Source organism: Colossoma macropomum, unplaced genomic scaffold, assembly GCF_904425465.1.
Source record: "Colossoma macropomum unplaced genomic scaffold, Colossoma_macropomum, whole genome shotgun sequence".
NCBI classification, from domain to species: Eukaryota; Metazoa; Chordata; class Actinopteri; order Characiformes; family Serrasalmidae; genus Colossoma; species Colossoma macropomum.
Window position 1 is genome coordinate 12,768,480 of NW_023494809.1, and position 24,414 is coordinate 12,792,893.

The window sequence follows — 24,414 nt, forward strand, 5'->3', positions numbered from 1 at the left end:
AATTGACAACAAATTAAAAAGGTGCTTTTAAATGGTAAATAATATTAATGCAAGCTAAACAACAAAGCACAAAGGCAGCTTGATAAATTTTTGTCTTTAGAAAACAAAATGCACTCGCCAAAATTTATAGTTGTCCACTTACAAGCACCTGGTGTCAAAATTGTGGTGTTGAAACATTCCACTTATTTTGTCACTTTCCTGCCTGATTTCTGGCAAAAAATATGCTTACATTAGTCTAATCTGTTACAATTTTATGTTTACTGGTAGACAAATCGTGGTGGTACAGTGGGTAGAACCAAGAAGGGCCTGGGTTTGATTCCCTGGCCGGGCAACCAGGGTTCTTTCTGTGTGGAGTTTGCATGTTCTCCCCATACCTGTAGGTTTCCTCTAGGTGTCTCCAGTTTCCTCGCACTGTCCAAAGATGTGCAGTCTGGCCAGTTGGAGTGTTACCCTAGGTATGTGTGTGTGTGACTATGTATGTCTGTGTGTCTGCCCTGTGATGGACTGGCGACCTGTCCAGGGTATTTTTTTTTTGCCTCCTGCCCAATGAGCACTGGGATTTTCCACCACCCCTTGCGACCCAAGAGGATAAGCAGCTTAGATGATGAGTGGTACACAAATTGTGGAGGTAAGCACATAAACATAGCTGTGATGAAAATGTTTCAATTTAGTTGCATTTTGTTCTCCTGTGGGCTTTGATGCTTTTTAGTGAAAAATAGCTGGGCCGTGAGGTGGAACATGTTAAGAACCACTGAGCCAAAGGAAAAGTAAGCTTCACCAATATCTTCACATCTCAAATGCATGTGAATGGTGCATACAACATTTTTTTAAAACAGTTCAAAAACTGTCGAGCACACTGCCAAGTCTGGTCTTGCTCAATTGAAACATTACTTTGCTTTATTTCCTCACACCCAAAACCCAACCCTGTGATTTCTGTTTTAGTGGCATGTTCAAGTGTATAAATGCAGATATATGTAAGCATACGCTGCTGTTAACACTTGGAATCTATTTTTCCTTGGTTTTATACAGTGAGGTGTCTGCAGGATCAGATTTCTGAGTTCAGACTTCACACCTTCTTGTAATTACGACCTTCAGCCTTGGGAAAACAGACCAACGGCTAACATTGAATATAACTTTAATGTGACATGAATGAGGTTTGGTCACTTTAAAGGAGAGCAAGGCATAGCTAGGTAATCACTTTTAAACTGTGTGGTACACAGGGCTGGGATGTAACAGAAGTATTTGAAATACATAGTTATATTTGTAAAGGCAATATTCAGAGAACAGTTACTTTTTACATTTTTAGGAGAATACTTTTAGAATACTTACACATTTAAAAGTATTTATACCATCTTTCAAAGCAACGTCACTTTTTGTCTTAACATTCCAGGTTTGTTTCAAACAAAGGCTTATTATTCAGTAACGACAGATGCAAACTAATGGAGCTTTTCTAAGGCTATAGAAATTGTAATAAAACTTTGGGCCCATCAGTAACTATTTTAAAAACAGCACACAGCATATAAAAGTGTACTCTGAAGAACTCAAAAATGGCTTCTTTACAAGCACTAAAGATCCTGCTAAAGCCTGAGTAGACTGATAAACCACTGTGATGAATCAGTTATTCTGAATTTTAGTAAACTCTTCAGGAATGGCTGAACTGAACAGTCTCCTCAGTAGTGCACGTTAACGAGTGAAAAGCTTAGAATTGGTATTGCACTGGACTTGTGCATGCACTCTGGCAAGTTATGCATCTATCATTAACTGAAAATCACATTGCTACCCATTTTAAAGTCAAGTCTGTCAGATTTTGTTATTGGGATATGGTGTATTGTTGGCTTAGGTCATGAAAGGGCAGTGGGATTATTGGAGCAGCAGTGGAATGAAGCAAGCGATGAGAGGCAAAATCACACTTAGAATTTTGTATTTATTTTGATATTCATTTAAATAAATGTATTTTATATCAAACATTAATAGAAGAATTACATGAACAAAACTTTTCTAAAAAAAAACTAGAGCTTTTTTTTTAATGTATTCTAAATGTATTCTGAATATAGATCATTTTCATGTATTGTAACGAAATATGTTATTGAATTCATTTAGGACAATGTATTCAGTATTCAGCCATCACTACTTTTTCAAAGTATTTCACCCAAACCAGGGTGTACACCACAATTCTGCTTTGTTAATGACCTTTTCATCCTTACTATTGATAAATAGGTGGGCCAAGAAGTGGAAAAGGTTGAGAACCCCTAAGCTAAGGAAGAAGACAATTTCAACAGTATCTTCGCATCTCAAATGTATATGAATGGTGGGTACTCAGTTCATTACCAGATCATTATCTCCAGAATTTTAACATGCTGATGTCTGTTCTAGTTTCTTTCTTTGTTTATTTTTTAATGTTGGGATGGTATGCATAATGAGCTTATAAGTTGAATGTGTTGTGGATTTTCACCTGCTCTGATTACCCTGTTCAATCTAATCTTGCAATGTAAAATGTAGAAAATTTAAACATTAAGATTAGATGAACAGACAGATGACAAAGGAAAAGACCTGATTAATGTATGCAGTTTCTTCCAGACAAGTGTGCTGCACGATGGAATATCTTTTCGTAGAACGGTGTACCCTCCTTCTAGTAGAGTTCCAGGGACTTAGAATCTATGCCACGCTTCAGTGATGCTGTTCTGGTGGCTCATTACTAAGGCACTTAGTACTAAGTACCACTTTATGTTGGGTTTTCCTTTCATTTGTCACCTGTCTTTGTCTAGCATGCAAGGAAATAACATAAATATTGTAATACAGCTGTAAAGGCAAGATGAAATGTATAGTGATAACGTAGAAAGAGCTTTGAGAATCTCACATATTTGGAACAATGAGAGATACCCTGTGTGAAAGTGATGAATCACCAAACGTGAATCTTTCTGTGAACCTCCTACCTTCTGTCATTTTGACTCAACATTTCATTTAAAAGAAAATTTCCAGCTCACTGTCATCTATGATCTTGCTCAAGTGGAAAATATTGACACTGTATTGCCTAATTTGCATTTTGCTTTTCTCTTGAAGAGCGTGACAACACTACTCATAGGAATTTAATGAAATTTCACGACACACCTACTCCTTCACACCTAAAACACGATAAGGCCTGTTGTGTGCGGTAAAATTACTTGGGGATATTTATATTATTCTTTTCACATTTTCACATTCTTTTCACACATCACATTTTGAGCTTCACTCAAAGTTCACACTTTATTATGGTTGCTCATTGCAAAGCAGTCCAGTCTGATTGTGTAATTCGGGCTTGTATACAGCTTTTTGATCAGATGCGAGGATTCCATGTAGCAATGGAATTTTGTGGAATTTTTTCCCATAGAAATGAATGGGGTGAAAAATTGCATGACGATCTACTGTACTTCTGCTTGACAAAAAGACACCATTTCGCATACACTATCTCAGGGCAGGCCCCCAAGCATGAATTCAATGTTGTTCAGACCCGCACTCATCTGTTTGTCGTTGTTTTTCATCCTTTGTTTCTCCCATAGAGTCCCATTAATTTTTGCCACCACACAAACTCTATTACTTCTTTGCCAGACAGTCACCAAACTACATGTCCTCACTCAGGGCAGGTCCTCAAGCTCTAATCCACAGCCATACTGACCCGCACTCCTCTATGTGTTGTCTTTTTATCCCTTGTTCCTCCCATAGAATCTCATTCATTTTCACTCCCAACAAAGCCCTAAGTTTTCTTTTTCCCAACAGCCACCAAAGTACATGTACTGACCCAGTGCAGATCCTCAAGCCCTAATCCACAGCCATACTGATCCGCACTCCTCTATGTGTCGTTTTTTCATCCCACATTCCTCCCATAGGGTCCCATTCATTTTCACCCTCATTTAAGTCCTACTATTTCCTTTGCCCAACAGCCACTAAAATGCATGTACTCACTCAGGGCGGGTCCCCAAGCTATAATCCACAGCCATACTGACCTGCACTGCTCTATGTGTCGTTTTTTTCATCCCTCGTTCCTCATATAGACTCCCATTCATTTTCAACAACACAGCTAACACTTGGTAACTTGTTTAGTACGATAAACTAAATATACACCCTGTGCACTATGGCAACTGCCTAGCTGTAATTAAGCAATGGCATGGGATACCAACTGCCTAGCAACACTTTCGCAACCACCTGGGATATCAGAGTAACTGTTGTGCAACTATTCTGCATTTCCTTTAGGAAATACACATTTCTAGTTGTAATTACGATCTTTGGCCTTGGGGAAACAGACCAGCAACTAACATAAAACAGTTACTTGAATGTGGCAGAAGTTTAGTCACTTTGTGTAGATGAATAACCCTTGAAACACCAGAATAAACTACACACCTCTGTAGAAAATGATGGTGTACACCACAATTCTGCTTTGTTAATGACCTTTTGACCATGTCATCGTGATATTCATACATTTGCCTCTCTGTGGTAGCAGATTCTATCTGAAGGAAGTCGTAGTGCTGGTGGTTGCGAAGCATTAATGTGGTTCACCGCTGTATTTTGTCCATTCACTGTGGTAAGAGTCATCTGCCAAGTTCGTTACCACTTCTCCCTTGGTTTTACCTATTTTTTTTTGTTGTTGTTGTTTTTTAAATACGGCACCACTGGTTCTTTTTTTTAATGTGTTCCAACTTATCCAAGCTCAGAAAATGAAATGTTGTGATGCATATCGCGTATCGTGAAACTGTATTGTGATGTTGCAATGTTGCCAAATCAGCCAACCCTACCACCACCCACAGAAGATGAGGCACAGCACAATAACTTGTAGTCCCACTCTCGTCCGTGTTATCAAGAGATGCCTATTTGTCTTTGTGTGGTAAGTCTTTATCTGCGGGAAGCAATGCTGCTGCTAGTGAGGCATTCCTGCGCATTTCGCCTTCTGGTTCACCCCTACATTCTGTCCAGTCATCGCCATACTGATCATCTGCCATTCCTCTGTTCGCAGCCACACCCCACACCGGAGAAGAGGGCAGCTTTTACGTCGCCTGATGGGATACGGCTAGAGTTTAACCTCGTGATGGCTCCGCCTCTGTCACAACACTATATAGCCAAGGTATTCCTCTCCATATTTACTGGAACACTGCGTTAGCTAAGCTCGAAGCTACAGTGCTGAAGTACCACACGCTGAGGTGAGTGTCATGAGGTTATTTCCTGGAGTTACGTAGCTATAAAAGAGCCCAATACTTGTCTCCATGTAACGTCTTATAGGAAAGTTCAAGTAGGCTGTGCTCGATTGAGCTACAGGGCAAATAAGCAGCATTTATAGCTAACGAATTCTGCAGTTCACTTTCGGTGTACAGACTTTAGGAAATGGCTTCTGTGAATGTTAGACGCACTTCATTTAGTTCGCATTTGAACGTCATCGCGCTAGCTAGCGCGCGCGGCTAAGGCATTATAATCGAAGTGAAAGTATCAGTCAGCTGAGTCCTCATGTCAGTCAGACGTGATTCTGTGTGCAGTGCTTTTTGTTTGTCGTTTTTTTTTTTTAGCCCAGGCAAGTACTGACTGAAGCATCTGACTGAATTTTGTGAGCATGTAGGGCCTGGTGTGGAGTTTTTTCCTAGTTAATTAGGTTAACTAGGCTGTGGAGGGCGTAAACCGAGAGTGCCGAAGAAATTTGAGTTCTCGTTTCGAACCTCGTTTCGTGTTATGAAATGTTCAGTTCTACTCTGTGTAGTAATTTGCACTCTGTTATGAATCGTGCGTTCGTCTGTCAAGGTTTCCAGCATATTATATACTGTACCTTGTAGCTTCCCCTCTTCCAAAGGGGTCGGAAACAGTGACTCATAAAGTATCATTAGAATATGTTCATTAGCAAAGACAAAAGTGTTTTGATTTTGTACTCTCTTTGCATTTTCTTTATCAGTTCAATATTAATATGATATATTGGACCCAATGTTCTAATGTAATAATTCCTGTTTCTTCCTCAGAATTTGAAAAAAATGGAGTCTTTGTCAGTGGCAAACACAAATTTCGCCTTTAACCTGTTCGAGAAGATCAGGGAAAGCAACAAAAAAGGCAATGTGTTCTACTCTCCTCTCAGCATCTCCTCTGCACTGGCCATGGTGTCTCTAGGAGCTGCAGGCAACACTGAAGCTCAGATGTCTGAGGTTAGAACTTTTGCTTTGAATTCTTGTTTAACAAGCATGGATATCACTTTCCACATCTGGGATAAAGATTTTAAAGCCTACTCTTAGATTTTTAAATCAAGAAAGCCTTTATCTAAAACAAAAATAACCAAGCACCTTTCTTTTTAATGCACATTGACACTCAGCTGACTTAATTTTTTATTTTTTTTTACAGTTCAAGATACTGTAGATTTCACTAAGCTGGTTTTGATGTTCAGTCCTCCTCAAACCATGTGCAGCACTTTTGGAATGACTCTAGTTCACTAGAACATTTCGCTGCTGTGGGAAGAAAACATCGTATCTCCATTTTTGTTGTTTTTTTTTCAGGTTTTGGCATAATTAGAAACTGTTGCGTTGGGGGTAAATTTCATGAAGAGCGGACCAAACCAAACATCTCAAAATGACTTGATGAAAATGAGTAGGTTTTTTTTCCCCAACAACAGCAATTTGTGTTAGTTGGGATCTAAGAACAGATTTAGGGTAGTTCAATGATTGAGCTTTGCAGCATAAATTGATACTCTTAAAAATAAGTTTCTCAGTGGTTCTTGGATGTACTGTTCTAGAATTTTTTTTTTTTAATGCAGAACCTTAACATTTCATGATGGTTCTTTTAAGCTTTTAAAAATCTCCTTACATTCACACACATACTTCATTTATAAAAATGATCTTTAAATAACTATTAGTTGAAGGGATCTTTTAGGAATCAGAATTGTTTTTTCAACAGCATCGCCACAAAGACCCCTTTTTGGCACATTTAAGGAGTGTATCTCGTTTTACTCTCCAGAAGCCTTATGATGACTCAACCTTAGATACACCCATTTGGGCAAACCTTGGTTGTCTCAACTCTTTCATCACACTGTCTTCAGCTGAAAGTGATAAAGTTGACATGGTTACAAAATGCTTAGTGCTTAGACAGCACACAGCCCAAAAGGAATCTGACCTTTGATACATGTACAGCATGCCGTAGATGTGGGCATACAGTCGTTCAGTCATTTACTTCTAGCTATGTTATGTTCCTATAGCAACTTCACCTATGTAACATGCATATCTCTGTCAACCATAAAACATCTTATCTATCTCCTCAGGATTAGTCACTGACAGTTTAGTTTGTTACCACGGGTTTGAGTTGGCAAGCTTTGGTCAGATCATAACTATTGCACTCGGGTGAGGTGAAGAACATTTCTTTAAGAAACTAGCCATGTGTACATTGACTCCGAGTTCTTCAGTACAGAGGTGTTTATTTTATTTAACCTCAAATTGCACTGGCAAAATCGTTGGTGATAGCTGCAGTACTGACAGCATTAACATTACAAGACAATGGAAACTTGCATATTACATTTTTTTTACAGACAATTTTTAAATGAATTAATAGTTTATTGAAAGTTCATAAATTAAACCCAAGGTGGATAGAGCCTCAGTCTCATTTCTGGAAATGGCAAATATGAATCACAGCTGATGCATACAGGCGTTTCAGCCATAATGCAGAAGTTGTATTGTACTCAACAAATACAAGATGCAGTATTTTAACTTGGCTTATTTAATATGTTTCTTCAAAAGAGCCAAGCCCTTTTTGTGCTTGCTTAGTCAGTTCTATTCACATGTTGTAAAACTGTTCTCATGTAGGTAAACCACAGGTCATCATAAAAGGTAGTGCAAAGCAGGGTGTGACCTGCTTAATTCCTGTTTGATCAGTCTTCTAGTCTGTCATTTTTAAATGTGCAGTGGAATGCAGGTTTATAAAACTCCAGGCTTTGTTTGTGTATGTAATGGAAAAGTTCTATCATATGTCATTTCTCTGTGTTTTTATTTGTAATACTGACCTGGAAGACAATATGTGCCTGTGTGACTAATATGTAATGTGAACTGTGGAAGTGGAAATAATTGATTCCCAATTGTTACTCAATATTGTGCTATAGGTCTTATGCTTCAACAAACCAGTGAAAGCTAAACGTGCCCAAGCAGCAACTGTTCAGCAGGCTCAGAAAGGCCAGATGGTCCAGAAATCCCAATTGCCAGAGGCTCTACAAAAAAATGTAGCTGGATATGAATATTCAGAGGAGACACTAACGCCCATGGTGAAAGGGATTTATTACAGCAATAACATTGGTGATAACAGTACTTAATGGCATGCATAGGTTTTTTTTGGTGGTGGATAACTGGGATTTTCAGTGTTTGCTTCCATTTTCTTTCAGGTTTGCTCATAGCTTACATATTTAACAAGGATATAGAGTATGACAAGGATGTATTTTTGCATTTACAATTATCCATACTGTATTATAAGCATGTATTTTGCATTTTACAGGTCTGGGGGTTGATAAAAGTAAAAGATATTAGGCTAGCTAAACATTAACCCTGCGAGGTCCATCATTGCACTGGCTGATTTTTGTATACCTCCTTTTTTCCATTTCCTGAGGTTAATAATAAGGGAGTAACACTTGTCTTTCATTCCTCAACGTCTTCTGCCTTTATAACTAACATTATGTCCATTTATTTACATGCATTCACTTACTTTTAAAATGTATCCATTACCCCCTAGACTTTACACTTCAGCAAAGCCAAGGATGACATCCACATTGGCTTCAACAAGCTCATAACCGAACTGAACAAACCAGGAGCTCCATACGCCCTCAGCCTGGCCAATCGGCTTTATGGAGAGAAGACCTACCGATTTGTGGAGGTAAGATGTTTCTTTATAAGGAGTGCTTGTTTCAGTCAGTGTGAATCACTCTCTAGACAAGCTATGCAAGGTTCAAGCTATGCAAGTACTGGCTAAAGACTAACACATGGTAAAACCAAGCATGCTACAACGCATGTACACAGTTCTCTGCATGGCAAACATTGGATTACTGCTGAGGGGCCAGCCACTGATGACACACCCTTACATAAACAACCTCTAATACCATTGTCGTTAGTGCAGAGAAGTGTTTTCAGACAGATGTGTTTCACAGGATACGCCTGCTATTATATAGGTGTTATTAGTCAAATCCAGTGATCAGTCATTGCCTTGTGTTCTTTTGTTATAGAAATTTCTAGGTGATACAAAAACGCAATACCATGCTGAGTTGGAGACCGTTGACTTTAAATCAAATGCAGAGGCTGCTCGTGTAAATATTAATACATGGGTGGAGAAACATACACAAAGTAAGTACTCTTCTGAAAAAAGATTTTTTTTATATGTATTTTATATTTTGTTCTTTCTTTGTAATTATAGAAGAAGATTCATGAGGAGGCATATGTCACAAAGAATCCTCAGACCTTATCTCATTTTTTTCGCTTCGTCCAACATTCCCATAATCACAAAGCTAGATACCAGTAAGATGGCTCAAACTTTACACAAAAAATTCTATCTACTGGCACATTGATCCACAAGCACCTCTACTAAACCTAGCAATTAACAGATGAGATGAACAGAGTCACCAAACTGTGCTGGACACCAGCCCTCCATACATAAGCTGCAAAGAATTAGATTTTGGCGTTAATTCATACAACATGTTTACATGTGCTTAAACAATCAGATAATAGGGAAACTCTGGTTCTACATGAGTCTATAATAAGATTTCTTTAGAAATATATGCTGTATGCACCTCTACAGTTACAGTTGGGAGTGATGTGACATATTTACACTATTTACTGGCAGATATTAGGGAATGTAGCACAGCCTGTGCTACCCTTGTCTGAGCCCCCCAGTTCCACGGCTCAGCCACAAGGATTGAATAGGTGGCATAGTAAAGTGGCCTTGCTGTGGGACCAGAGGCAATCTCATCCTCTCCTTACTGTAATTGTGGGGTTTGTCTGCACTCAGCGTTCGGGCCCCACCTTCTTGCTGGCTCTCTCAGCCGTCATCGGGGCCCAGGTACTTTTTATGGTTGCAGATTGATATTAAAGCTCTCTTCCCTCTAAGCTTGTTTACTGCTTCTGTGGCAGCTCTTCTCTATCTTATGTTTGCACATGTGCAGCTGTAGAAAACAAAAGGTTAGCCAGATTAGAGGTATGCATTTGCTAAATAACCTGATTATTGAGCTGAAATCCAAGTGCCTTTATCAAACTCTTGGAATCCAATAACAGCTTTTCAACTGCCAAAATCACAAAATGATTGTATTGCTAGTGTACAAGTAATCACACTCCATGACTACAACCTGTCGCAGCTTTAGTTATTGAAAGTGTAGCCACCTGGTCCTCAGGATTTAAGAACATTAATTTTGTGTACTGTTTTACTGTATTGTCCCTGTATTAAGTAAGAAAATATTGACCATACCCTGTCAGAAGAGCTATTATTTGTTGCACATCCAAAATGTATTTCCTCTTAAAATGTTTCATGTGCCTTTAACAGTACCTTCTGAAATTTCTTGTCAAATATAGAAAAGATCAAGGACTTGCTGGCTGAAGGAGATGTTGACCAATTGACCAGACTTGTCTTGGTGAATGCCATCTACTTTAAGGGCAACTGGGATAGGAAGTTTGAAAGTAATAAGACCGTAGAGGTTAACTTTCAGCTGAACAAGGTAACTGGGGGCCATACACTCCAAAAAAACACCCACTTAATGAACTTCAACTATCTTTCACAAATTATCTATCTCCGAAAGTGGTGACCACAGCTGGCTGAATGCAGTTGGTATAGTGTAGTGGGTAACTCCTCTGCCTTCTACACTGTAGACTGGGGTTTGTTTCCCCACCTGGGCAAGCACCCTACTCTATACCAATAAGAGTCATTGGGCAAGACACCTAACACTGCCTTCGCCTACCTGTGTAAAATGATCAAATTGTAAGTCACTTTGGATAAGAATGTCTGCCAAATACCATAAATGAACACACAAGGGTGTGTTTTGGTGGTCTTCAAGTCAAGCGTCTTATGTGAGCCCTCGAAAGGACAAGTGATCGAGTGATCTCAAGTGTTAACTTAGAAATCATTGTGACCTGATGCATTTTCCTTTTCAAACCTGAAAATAATGATGGACAAATCTGTGTATAAGCCATAGTGTAACTATTTTGCTGCTGACACAACTACATCAGTTAGCATGCTAAAGGCTGCACTTTCCAAAAAGAAAGGCACTACACCATGGTTCCGCATTAAGACAAAACATTTAGTCATAAATGCTATGTAAGTTGAGTTCAGGCTTCTCAAAAAACGTTCTCCATTGAAAAGTTTGATTGGCTCACTGTTCTCTTCTCACCATCAACTTGAGGGGCAGTTTGTCTAACGTAAGTGTGATACACATTCAAGTGTTGAGTTTCTTAAACCCAAGGTCATTTTACTGCACATCAAATAGAAGACATTACAAAGAAAAACTAAATAATAATCATATCACAAAGCAAAATGGCAAAGAAACCACAGCACAGTAGATACTTCAAGGGTTGATGATTCAAATGTATTCAATTTATTCAAATTTAGCTGTGGAGGTCAGAGGAAACCAATGTCCCCATAATGCAGATAAAATCAAAAGTATTTCTTCTGTTTGTAAATACGTTATTGCAGTATTAGCAACTGATCACCTTGCCGTAGCTGGTTGAGTAAGCTTTTAAAATAAAGCCACATTTTGAAAGGTACATTAATGCACTTTTATGTTTTACCATACAGAAAGACACCAAGCCAGTTCAGATGATGCACCAGAAAGCAAAGTTTCACCTGGCCTATATCCCCAGCATGGATTGCCAGATTCTGGAAATGCCATATGTGGGAAATGAACTTAGCATGCTAATTATGCTACCTAAAGAGATTAAGGATGACACCACTGGGCTTGAGAAGGTGAAGTATAAAATGGCTGAATTCATGTAAATCTGGGTAATTAATATATAAGGCGTACTGGTGGACAACACCAGTGTCATTCACATTGACTTCAAACTGAAATGTACAATCATTTGGAATTTTATTTTCTCAGCTCGAGAAAAACCTCACTTATGAGACCTTCAAGGAGTGGACACAGCCTAATATGATGGACCATGTGGAGGTGCAGGTTGCTTTGCCTCGGTTCAAACTCGAAGAGACCTATGACATGAAGGAGCTACTTGTCAGCATGGGCATGGTGGATGCCTTCGACCCAATCAAGTGTGATTTTTCACGCATGTCTCCATGCGATGATCTGGTGCTGTCCAAGGTGGTGCATAAGTCTTTTGTGGAGGTGAATGAGGAAGGCACAGAAGCAGCTGCAGCTACTGCAGCCATCATGATGATGCGGTGCGCCATGCCATTCCCAGAGAGTTTTGTTGCAGACCACCCATTCCTCTTTTTCATCAGACACAATGCAACTCAAAGCATTCTGTTCTGTGGACGGTTCTGTTCTCCTTAAACTGCCTGATGTATTAATCATTTGTTTTGCTACTGGTATTTTCAGGAAAAGTCAGCACGTGCAGTGGAATGGTTAGAAAACAAATGTATTAGTCTGTGTATAAAGTGGTTAAACAATACTATGCTGAGGAAGACATGGTTAAGATCAAGAATTAAAAGCATTTTTATATGTTTTTATTAATGAACTGCTGTGGCCACTGCATGAAAGTATTTTTTCTTATGTTAAATGCTTAATCACTTAAAGTTTTTTACACAGCTCAATTAAGGTAAAGAGAGAAAACTTAAAGCAAAGGTTCACTTAAGATGTTTTAAGCCAGCGATCCCTGGTCTTACCAATATGCCTCGCCTTATATATCCCTGTGCCTTAATCCTGCTAATGTATAGCTTTAAGAAGAAACGCCTTATGTGGTTAGCGAGTGTGGTGCAGTTGTCACTATATTATGCCATGAAAAAGAACACTGTTTAACTGAGCTTTTTGACTAATAAAAAATACAAAATACATGAAATATTTGTCATTTCTTTGAATTCTGAAACAATGGAAACAATATCTCGATGTCAAATGTACAACAGAAGAAAAGCAGAAATTCTTGTTTATTGCTGTGGAATGATCATTCTCCGATATAGTGTTCTCCACTTTTTGGGCCTGGTAAAACACTTTTTGGACTGAAAATTAGGGTGATGCCCCTTTTTAGATGGTCAGTTTGTGTGCATGATTTCAAAAAACATGAAACGTTATGTGTTTTCAACTACATCCCATGCTGTATGCTACAATTGGTAGTATATGTAACAACCAATCACAGGGTCCAAGCACTTGAATGTACAACAGCAGATTGCTGTTCATCACCAACTTGCATCTTGTTCATCATAAGATGCATCAGCTTTTTGTTGTTAATGTTAATAAGGCTGAAGTGAGCAGAACAGTCATTACTGAGTGTGAATGGCTACATGCATTAATATTATATGCATAAATATTATACTCGTACACTAAAGTATGTCTTCTGTGCTTTTTGAATAATTGGCATAGTGGTCATAACAATCACATAATAGCAGAATAATACATTGATGAAGTAATAAAATTAATTTTAAATGAGCCTGCCCTGTCTGCATAGTTCCCATCAAAGCAAAAGTCAAATTTATACAATGGTCAGACTTTATGACAGCTAAAAACACATTATGAATGTTTTTATGAGTGTATGTTTTGTTTTCAGTATGAACCCAATCAGCTGAAAGGAACTAGGCCCTACCAGTTGACTACAGATGTTTCATGAGCCAGATTAATTCTTATTCCAGCACAAACAACTACATAAGTGTAGGTACCCCCTCAAGTCCAGTAGGTGGCAGCATCACTCAATGTATTTCCCAGAGCCAAAACTTGAATGTTCATGTGTACTACACCTGACATGAACATCTTAATACTGGTTCTTCAAAAACAATGGTTTTAGTTGACTAATTAGGTCGCTATTCAAAAGTTAGCAAATCTGTGCTGGGAAATTCTGTAATACATACAAATATTCAAAAGACTTATAATTTGCATTATTATGATAATATAATTTGTAAAACTTGGCATTAAATTCGAAAAGAATGCAAAATAAAAGCATTTTTTACTAGTTGTCAGGTATCTTCAGCAGAGGTATCAAAAACACTCAAACGCACCTCAGATTCTGGTTACTTAACAAAGAAACTTAGTAGAAAAAATCACAGCCAGCATTAGTAATGAACGAAGAACAAGGACCAATCAAGCACCACTGGAATCAGCCTTATTAGCATAGGAAGACCAGACAAATGCTGCACTGTTAAAAAGAAGGTTCATCGGGGGTTCTTCAGTAAAGGGAATGGTGCCATTTAGAACTATGAGTTCTATATAGGAACATTTCATGCTTAAATCATTCTTTGTATGGTAAAATGGTTCTTCAGATTGATGAAGAATGTATTGTTTATGGTTCTGTATAAATCCTTTATGATCCTCATGTTGTTTTTACAAAATCTATACCTGTGCTCGCATTTCTGTCACCTGCCACTACAGAGCCCTGAAGAAGAAGAAATAACCATATTATTAAGCAGTAACTAACATTTCAACACCACTAAACGTCAGTTTTGAAAATTTCTTTCAAAATTAGTCTTACACTTGCATCTATGTGAGCTTTAATCTATGTACCATAAAATTAAGATTAAAAAACTAAAACTAAATCCACCCCACCTCTTCAGCTCTACCAGTATTTCAGTTAGTCAGGTACTGAAACTTAAGAGTGAAGTATGAAACTCACATTTGCATTGGCCTGGTTTGGCTATGCCCAGAATAGTGCAGCTCTATAACCAGATGTTCATCATTCCCCAGAGTATTCAACAGAACACACTGAGCAGCTTTATACAGCCTGTAAATCAATATTAATACTTACCAATATTATTTAATGTATAATATTTAATATTTAGTCATATTAGGATGATTTTAATTGATATTTGGAAAAGCAGTCCCCCACAAAAATCTTCAACAAGACAAATTAGTGTAAGGCACTTTCTTCCTTGGACTGAAGAGATAGGATTGCATGGCAAATGTAAGGGTCACTGAATACATAGAATGCCTAAAGGGAATGTTGACTTAATGTTATTTATGTATTTATTTCTTTATTTTTTTATTGGGGCACTTAATAGCCTACTCAAGTTGATGGTGGGGGTATATTAACCAAGGCTGGGTTTCCCAAAAGCATCTTATTACAAAGATGATTCTTAAATGGTAGTTCAAGCATCACACTGAACACTCGCTATAGCTGTTTAGATGATTTTGGGAAACGCAGCATATTTATTTTGTTATGTAGTATTCATTTTTCGTAGTTTTTGTTTATATTTATCTTAAATCCACCCTTCACGGTTCATGGTGGTATTTGAGCTGGTGAATGTGGATTGTGAATTCAAATATAGGCCCTTAAAACCAGCTGAGACCCAGTGTCCTCTCATGTATATGTGAGAGTGTGTGTGCTTTTGGGGAAGGTTTGGGATATATGAAGAGATCATTTCCAATGCAGCATTAAAATGAAGTGATTCTTATTAGAACTGTCTCAGTGACTACTGAGAATTCTTCCAGTGCTCTGGATAGCCATTTTATTAGTACACCCTTGGGATTTCTTCAAAACCTACTACAGCAACTCAGCAGGTGTGGTCATGGCTCAGCGATCAGCCATCTATTTATAAAACAGAGTTTATCTGAATGTTGTTTCACATTTACTGTCATTTATTCTGAAGTTGATGTCACATATAAGAAGGATTTCAAAAGACAATGTGGGGAGAAATCAAGCAAATTTATGGATCAAAGACTTTATTCATATCTAGTAAATCAAAAGCAGCATTACATAATGAAGAGCCTGAATACAGTTGTGCTAAAAGCAAAGTGAACAACTGCTAAAAGAAAAACAGTTTAGATTGAATACTGAAGTTTAAGCAAAACCACAAAACAACAGTATCCAGAGAAGTGAAGGACAACACTCTATGCAACACATTGCTCTGCCCTGACCTCTATGACAGCAGACCCACCGCTGCGGGTGGCCTCGCACAGCACTGAGACCCCTCTTTCCCACTCCTGCTGAGTTAGAGTCAGGGTGCTGCTCCAGCTGTACAGGCCGTCCTGCTGCAAGACCCCACGGCTGGCCTCCTGAGCTCTGCTTCTTCCATCTACTTTCCAGTTCAGGGTCCAGTCTGAAGGGAAGCCCTTGTTGGCGACGCACATCAGCGTAGCTCTGCGCTCCTTGGTCAGCTCTTCACTGGAGGGAGGCAGGACTGTGAGTTTAGGAGGGGTGGTATCTGAGAAAGAGAGTTCAGCAGGTTGTTCACTGGAATCGCTTCGCATATAAAAAATATGTTTTTTTAATCAATGCACACAGTGTACATTTAAATATCAAGAAGTGTTTTAAGATGTATTCAATGGTTCACATATTTTGGGAACAGTAAGAATGTATTAAATGATAAATATATACTGTAATTATTTATTTATGATAATTTCTTGACAGAAAGCTCACCGACACTTTAGACGATAGAAATGATAAAGAAGGGGAAAAAAGAGAAAGAACAAGCCTTAAGAAACATTTTCATGAGCATGGAATGTGTTAACTGCTTCTTGTGCAGTTGAGGAAATAATAGTAAAAATGAAAGAAACATTTGTTAAGAAGAGCGAGAGAGAATTTTACTCACTTCCAACATCGAGTCTCGTTCCGCCACCAAAAGTGTACCACAGCGATTCAAACACCATCAGTGCCTGTACAAAAACCTCTAGCACAGACAGGGGGGGCTAAATCCTGACCACCTGCTGCGGGAAAGCACCCCCATCACAACAATGGAATCATATTAGTAAAATAATAAATAAATATATTACTTCATAAATCATACAATTACTGAGGGATTTGGACAAGGAAAGTTTATATTAAATGTAAAATGAAGCCCATTTGAGAAGGTAGAAGATGTCTTCAGAAGCCATTTTCCTTTAAGACAGAATAAATGTTATCTAAATTAATATGGATTTTACTGCAAGTGCTCAGTAGTAGAGTTAATCTATTACTCTTGTAGATTACTTAATAAAAAATAAAGTTGAATCGTTTATGGGACGCTTTATGAAAACCTTACTAAAAACCAACAATCAGTCTGTCCTTCTTTTACGAGTTCAAAAAAACATAATATTCCATAACTGAAATGAACTGTCTCTATGAATGAACTGGAAACAATGTTTGTAAAATTTGTAAGTTTGACCATGGTATAAAATATAATAAATGATATGAAACCGCACTGGTATTCAGTCAAAACAATTGCACTTTGCAAGAGGAATAGCAAACCTACAACATAGACACCCTAATTCACAAAGTGCAGAAGTAAAATTATCTAACAGGCCAACAAGGACAGGACCTATAGTGAATGCTGGTAACCCTGTCATTTATATGTAGTCTACACAACCACTTTGTCTAATATAAATTTGATAAAAAAAATCCGACAAAAATCTGTAATACATTCAAAATCTGTTTTAATTTCATTTTGGGGATTTGGCAAAAAATATTTTCTAAAATTAAACTTTTGTTTGGACAGTAAATTATTTCACTCCAGATTCCTCAACTATAGGCCATATAATTTTGTGAATGACTTAAACTGAAACTACAAATTACTATGTTATGTAAACTGAAACTAGCCATGAGCCCATTAACTTTCGTCATGTCTAGTATTTTGATTAACTAGCAGAGGTATCCGTCCAACAATCCCCTAACAGAAGAGATCTGCGTCCTGCAGTGTCTAATTCTAACTCTAATGTAACACCCAGTCAGTTAATCTAGGCCATCAGCAGCATTAGAAAATTAAGGCTGTGTGCTGAAACTAAACCTGCCAGGGTGGTAGGATCTCTAGGTAGGATTGGAGTTATGCACCGTTACCCTATTATCTTATGTTGGGCATGTCAAACTGGGGACCTTCCAGGCAAAAGTGCTGCATAAATTTGCGTTTACTCTCATCTAAAGCTCTGTGTTCATGAAGGCCTTGCTAATGAGCTGAATCAGGTATGTTTGATGAGGGACTGTGCTGAAGTCTGCAGTGTTTTGGCCTGCAAGGACTGGAGCCCAATACATTTGTCTTATGTCATTGTTTCAACATAAGCAAGTTGGAGGTTTAGAGTTTTCATTTGATGTTCTTAGTTTAGGTTTCGAAATCATCTCTGGTCGTTGTTAAATGCTAATATATGACATATTTAGATAGATAACTAGTTTGGAAGACACTGTCACTAGTTCAGAAACGCATACAGAGACAAAAATGCCAGTGATGTTATACTTGCATGTTATCTTTTGTAGAATGTTTCAATCTTGAATTACTAGCACTGTGTTACTCTGTGGTGTAACACATCTCGCTCCTCAGCAGCTGGTGTATGCGCCAGTGCACTTGTTGTGCTGTATGAGGGAGGTTGTTGTACAGCTTTTTATTACTTTGTGAACACTGGACCACTGCTTGTTAGTATACAGTAGTAGTCACCCGCATCTTCAGCCTGGACTCCAGTGATGGTCAGAGTGAACTCTCTCCCAGAACCTCTGCCGCTGAATCGAGATGGAGTCCCAGACTGGACTGTGCTTACACTGTATATAAGGAGCTTAGGAGCTTCTCCAGGCTTTTGTAGGTACCAAGACAGACAGTCAGGGCTGCAACCAGTTGTATAGTAACTGAAAGAGCAGACTATATTAACATTTTCTCCTGAGGAAACAGATGCCACTGAAGGAGTTTGTTTCACAGTCACCTCTCCTGTGGAACCTAAAAGAGATTTAGATTTGAAAACATGATTACGCTTCTTTACAGAATACATAGTTCTAATGTTACATGTAGAGTTTTATAAATATTCTTTGTACAATGATCTTTAAGTTCTAAATTCTTTACATACCTTGGATGCAATTAATCAACGTCCAGATAAGGATGATGATGAAATTCATTTTGGTGGATCTGTTATTGTGAAGATCACCTCTTGTTCATGAAGTTTTAAGCTCACAGGGCTGTAAATACTCTCTGTGCACTGAACCATGCACTGCTAATGCAAAGTTCAACTGTTTTTCATAAAGTGTGCAGAATGACATTCAGTGGCAGTCATTTCTTGTGTTTCTGAAGCGCCCTCCAGTCATGTATTTTGATCCTAACACTTTTAAATTAAGAGCATTAACAACAGGCTATTTAGTTTTGTCATGCATTTACAACCCCATTTCCATAAAAGTTGGAACACTGCAAAAAATGTAAATAAAAACAAAATGCAGTGATGTGCAAATCCCTGTATTCAATTGAAAATAGTACAAAGACAACAATCAGATGTTGAAACTGAGAAATGTTATTGTTTTTTGAAAAATATACGCCCATCGTGAATTTGATGCCAGCAACACGTTCCAAAAAAAGTTGGGACAGGGGCAACAAAAGGCTGGTAAAGTTGTGTAATGCTAAAAAAACACCTGGTGGTTAATGGGCAACAGGTCAGTAACATGACTGGGTACAAAAAGAGCATCCCAGAGAGGCTGAGTCTTTCAGAAGTAAAGACAAGGAGGGGCTCATCACTCTGTGAAATATTGCACAAGCAAATAGTGCAACAATTCAAGAATAACGTTTCACAACGTAAAACAGCAAAGAACTTTTGCTTTTCATCATCTACGGTACATAATAACATTAGAGAATTCAGAGAATCTGGAGAAATCTCTGTATGCAAGGGACAAGGCCAAAAACCAGTACTGGCTGGCCATGCTCTTTCTGTAGAGGAAATCACTGCATGGGCTCAGAAACACTTCTGAAAACCACTGTCTGTGAAAACAGTTTGTCGCTGCATCCACAAATGCAAGTTGAAACTCAAAGAAGAAGAAACCATATATAAACAGGATCCAGAAACGCTGCCACCTTCTCTGGGCCTAAACTCATTTAAAATGGACTGAAGGAAAGTGGAGAAGTGTCCTGTGATCCGACAAATCAACATTTGAAATTCAGTAACACTTTCATGTTGTAAGCATCTATACAAAATGTCATGTTTGTAAGCATCGATAAAGCAATCTTTAAATCTATATAAGCATTCATAACATGTTGTAATGCATTAAAAGGCATCATAAACATGGCTATAAATATTTATAAAAATGCATTACATGTTATAGCCATGCTTATTATGCCTTAAGAATTGTTAACATAATGCATTATAAGTACTGTTTATAACAAATTATAAGAGCTCATAAGTTGTATTTGTCCTCTCTAAGTAAAATAAAGCATACTGTACTAAAGCCTCTTCCAGTGTTAAGAGTGAGGCTTCAAGTTGAAGTATTTACTGAAGAATTTCCTGAAACACTAAAACATACACAATAAAGCACATTACAGGCTTCAAATGTCAGATTTTAAACTAGCGCTGCTGTCAGTAGTGTTTTACCCAATGTGGGAAAGTCAATGTGCACCATTGTTAGCTTGGCACTAACCTAACACTGCATATCCAATAGAATGCTAGCAGAAATTAGCATTACTGTTCTGTAATGTAGTGATATTACAGAGTGAAGGTTTGTAGCGCTTGACATTAGAACCACTGAAGGAACAAATTACTATGACAGCACTCGACTCAGCTTGTTATCAGTGCACAGTTCAAAAGCCAGTATTCGTGATGGTATTAGGGGTACATTAGTGCACATGGTATGGGTGATGTGCACAACTGTGAAGGCACCATTAATGCTAAATGATATATATATGTTTTGACAACATTTACTGCCTTCCAGACGACGTCTTTTTCAGGGAAGGCCTTGATTATTTCAGCAAGACAATGACAAACCAGATTCTGCATGTATTGCAACAGCATTGCTCCATATTAAAAGAGTCCGGGTGCTAAACTGGCCTGCTTGCAGCCACCACTGAAAACATTTGGTGCATTATGAAATGAAATATGAAAAAGGTTATGAAATACAGCGGTAAAGATGCCCCCATCCCAACATATTTGGAACATGTTGTTGGCATTAAATTCGAAATGGGGTTATATTTTTCAAAAAACAATAACATTTCTCAGTTTCAACATTTGATATGTTGTCTTTGTAATATTTTCCTTTAAAATATGGTTTTCATGATTTGCATATCATTGCATTCTATTTTTATTTACATTCTGCACAGCGTCCCAACCTTTTTGGAAATGGGGTTGTATTTGCTACATGATAATACCAATTTGAAAGGTGTGCCAGAAGGGAGCCTTTTCTTTCGGCTAACCACAAATGTAAGCGACTGGAGATTCAACATGACACTACTGGAACTTTGACTAGAACTAGCGTCTATGGCCAGATGAGACAAAAATAGAACTTTTTGACAAAAAACACCCAAGGATAGTTATACAGAAAAAAATAATCTAAAATGTGAAATATGGTTGAAAATCTACAATGTATTCAGGCTTTTTTTCCCACCAAAGGCTCTGGGAACATTGATGAGATACACAGCATCATGAACTCCATAAAGTGCCAGGAGATTTTACATGAAAATCTTATTGCTTCTGCCAAAAAGCTTAAAGGAGCACAGAATCAAGCTTTTCACATGGACCTCCAGTGAAAAAAGGTGGGCTGAACTGAAGATGCAAGTCCAAAAGAAAGAATCTACAACCTTGATGGATCTAGAGAGATTCTGTTTTGTGTAGTGGTCTCAAATTTTTCATTTGTTAAATGATCGCCTTTATCCAATCATTTTGTTAAGATAAAGATCAAAAACATACATGGAAATATGTTAAAAAAAACTTACTTTTTCCACCACAGGATATACTGAATAATGAGGCAAAAATAACAGTTTTAACGTTCCAGTACTTCTGGAGGGCACTGTTTACTGTCTAGATATTAATCTAGGCTGATGAGTGCTGCATATCATTTGCTACACATGTGGTGAAAGACGTTTAGGGTTTTTGTACAGCTCTTTCTCACTGTGGAACACTCCTTTGCTGTTTATCCAGTGGTAACTCTGACAGTAGTAATCCCCTGCATCTTCAGTTTGAACTCCACTGATGGTCAGAGTGAATTCAGTTCCATAGTCACTTCCACTGCCTACAAACCGAGATGGAGTATCAGACTGAAGTGTTGTGATACTGCGGATGAGAACTTTAGGTGTTTTTCCATCTCTCTGATAGTACCATGCCAGGCATGACTTGCAGTCGCCGTCTGAAAGGCGTCCGATATGGGAACTCGTCTTACAGCTCAACACCACTGTCTGTCCTGTCTCAACAAGTGCAAAAGAAGGAGCCTGAATGATGGTAGCTTCTGCTCTGGATTCTGGAAAAGAAGATGGAAAGATGAGATTGATCAAGGAGGTCTTGTAGTCATTTATTTCAAGACCACATGAGGCTTGTTACAGCAATAATACCTTTGATGCAGTTCAGAACGGTCAAGATGATGATTCCAATCATAATCATTGCTGCTGCTTTTTGTTATTGTGAAGAACAGCTGCAAGTATCCAACTCCCAGGGCTATAAACCCTCCCAGAGCACTGATGCGTGTGCTATCTATGCAAAATGTCCTCTCTTTATGGAAATGATTTTTGGGAGAATTTTATACTTAGTGGGTAAAAAGTCTTTCTATTTGTTTCTGTAGGAAGTGGGTTAAGAAACTGTGTTGTTCACATTACCTTTCATTTAATCTTTTCATAAATGTTACAATTCAGAAATTATACATATGCAGCTTTTAAAAAGCTGGAATGGAAGATAGGTCCCCATGTAAGATGTTGCTTAGGACCCCCATATGATCAGAAACAAGCCAGACATTTTGTTTTTTAAGGTTCTCCAGGAAAATACTTTTCCTGGTTAGGGAGGCCATTGTTGTACTTATTTTATCATGTATATGAAATTATTGCTTCAGAAATGACTGTTAACTTGTACAAATACTTCCGCCTCTGTGAAGCATTATATCTTTTATTTATGAAAATGTACTTCTTGGTAACAGAAGAAGGTTTATATTATATGTATGAAGGTGAAATTAATGTAAACCTGGTATTAGTCAAAAGAGGAAGAGGCCAACAGAACAGGGCAGGGTTATACTTGTAACAGTCATCATTCTGTGTCTCCCTCTAGAGGCCATCATCATGACTGTTCTTCATGTTTGTATCTTGATCAACACAGTGTGCCTTTGTGCTTTCAGGCAACAATTAAATAACAAATGGTTTAATTTAGTGTTATTGCTGTCTACTGCACTGGAAAGAGTTTGATCAAGTACTATTGATAATATTGTAGTGTCAGCATAAGAAGAAGACGTGGAAAACATTGTGCTATACAGAAAAAAAGCTTTTATTTTGAACAGCCACTTCAACAGGTAGCAAGAAATGCCCAGTCCAGCACTAGTCCAACAGGTAACACAGGTTGGGCTTAACATAGGATGACAACATACAAGGAGGGTAGACACCTCTAACGTGGCACCTCCTAAGAGACACTTTGCATGGCTACACCCCGAAAGCTCCTCGCGGCAGTGTGGCCTGTGGAGAATGCCACACAGCCCCCCTCCCCAGCCATCAAGGGTTGTCCTTGGTGCAGCGGCTACTCGATGTACCCCGCTCCAGGTGCACTGTGCTCCCTTTCCCTGGTAGGCAGCCAGACAGCAGCTCCTTTACATTGGTGTGCCAGAATGGAGAGAAATGGTGGAAGTCTGGTGCTACAGCAACAGCAATGGCACTCTTCTCAGCTGCCTTCCTCCTTCTTGGTCATCCAGACAGTCCAGTACTCATGTAGCACCGTGTTGCAGGCTATGGTGTTTGCACAGGGCTTGGCTGATGCCAGAAGAATGCTATCTACCAAAATGCCACCCACTGAAAGAGTTTCAACAGTAAAGTTTGGTGGAGGAGGGATAATGGCCCCTAAAGGCCCTTAGTTGCAGTGAGGGGTAATATTAAATCTGTAGCATGCAAAGATATTTTAGACAATTGTGTGCTTTTAACTTGCTCCAGCATGACTGTGCTCCTGTACACAAAGCGAGATTTATAAAGACATAGATTGATGAAACTTCAGTGGCCTTTCACAGAGATCTGACTATTTTAGGAATGGTTCGACATCAGTGCCTGACCTCACAAATGCTCTTTTGACTGAATGGGCACAAATTCCCATAGACACACTCGAAAATCTTGCAGAAAGTCTTCCTAGATGATTGGAGGCTGTTTTAGCCGCAAAGGGGACAACTCCATATTTACCTATGGTTTTGGAATGGGATGTCCAACAAACCCATATAGGTGTGATGGACAGATGTCCACATACTGTTGTGTACATTGTGTACATTAAAAAATGCTTGAGAAATAAATAATATATTTTGGGGTTTTTTTTTGTTTTTTTTTTCACTTTGATTCAGATGACCACATGAATACCATTTTGATCAGAACAAAGGTGAAAGGAAAAATAGTTTATTTTTATTTTATTTTTAACCCCTGTGTAAACAGTTTATGTCCTCTATGGCACAGCATTTGTTGTTATGGCACAGCTATTGTACAATTTTTTTACTGAAAACACAACAT

General features: G+C 38.3%; 1 protein-coding gene and 1 gene segment (V, D, J or C); one reads left to right on the forward strand and one right to left on the reverse strand.

Moving 5' to 3' along the window:
- The first annotated feature begins 5,009 nt into the window (after window positions 1–5,009).
- LOC118798735 (leukocyte elastase inhibitor-like) lies at window positions 5,010–12,956 on the forward strand. 2 transcript variants are annotated; one of them, XM_036558259.1, is made up of 8 exons: window positions 5,010–5,168; window positions 5,970–6,149; window positions 8,084–8,200; window positions 8,704–8,844; window positions 9,191–9,308; window positions 10,527–10,669; window positions 11,743–11,910; window positions 12,044–12,956. In XM_036558259.1, the coding sequence occupies exons 2-8, from the start codon at window positions 5,982–5,984 to the stop codon at window positions 12,449–12,451; spliced, it is 1,263 nt and encodes a 420-aa protein (XP_036414152.1). In that variant the 5' UTR covers window positions 5,010–5,168; window positions 5,970–5,981; the 3' UTR covers window positions 12,452–12,956. The 2 variants fall into 2 exon arrangements, with proteins under 2 accessions (XP_036414152.1, XP_036414153.1); XM_036558260.1 differs by lacking the exon at window positions 8,084–8,200 and having other exon boundaries at window positions 5,017–5,168; window positions 12,044–12,451.
- Window positions 12,957–15,758: 2,802 nt separating this feature from the next.
- LOC118798764 lies at window positions 15,759–22,370 on the reverse strand. The segment is given in 4 exon segments: window positions 15,759–16,242; window positions 16,630–16,664; window positions 21,857–22,196; window positions 22,288–22,370. Coding segments are annotated over 4 exon segments (738 nt in total).
- Window positions 22,371–24,414: the final 2,044 nt, after the last annotated feature.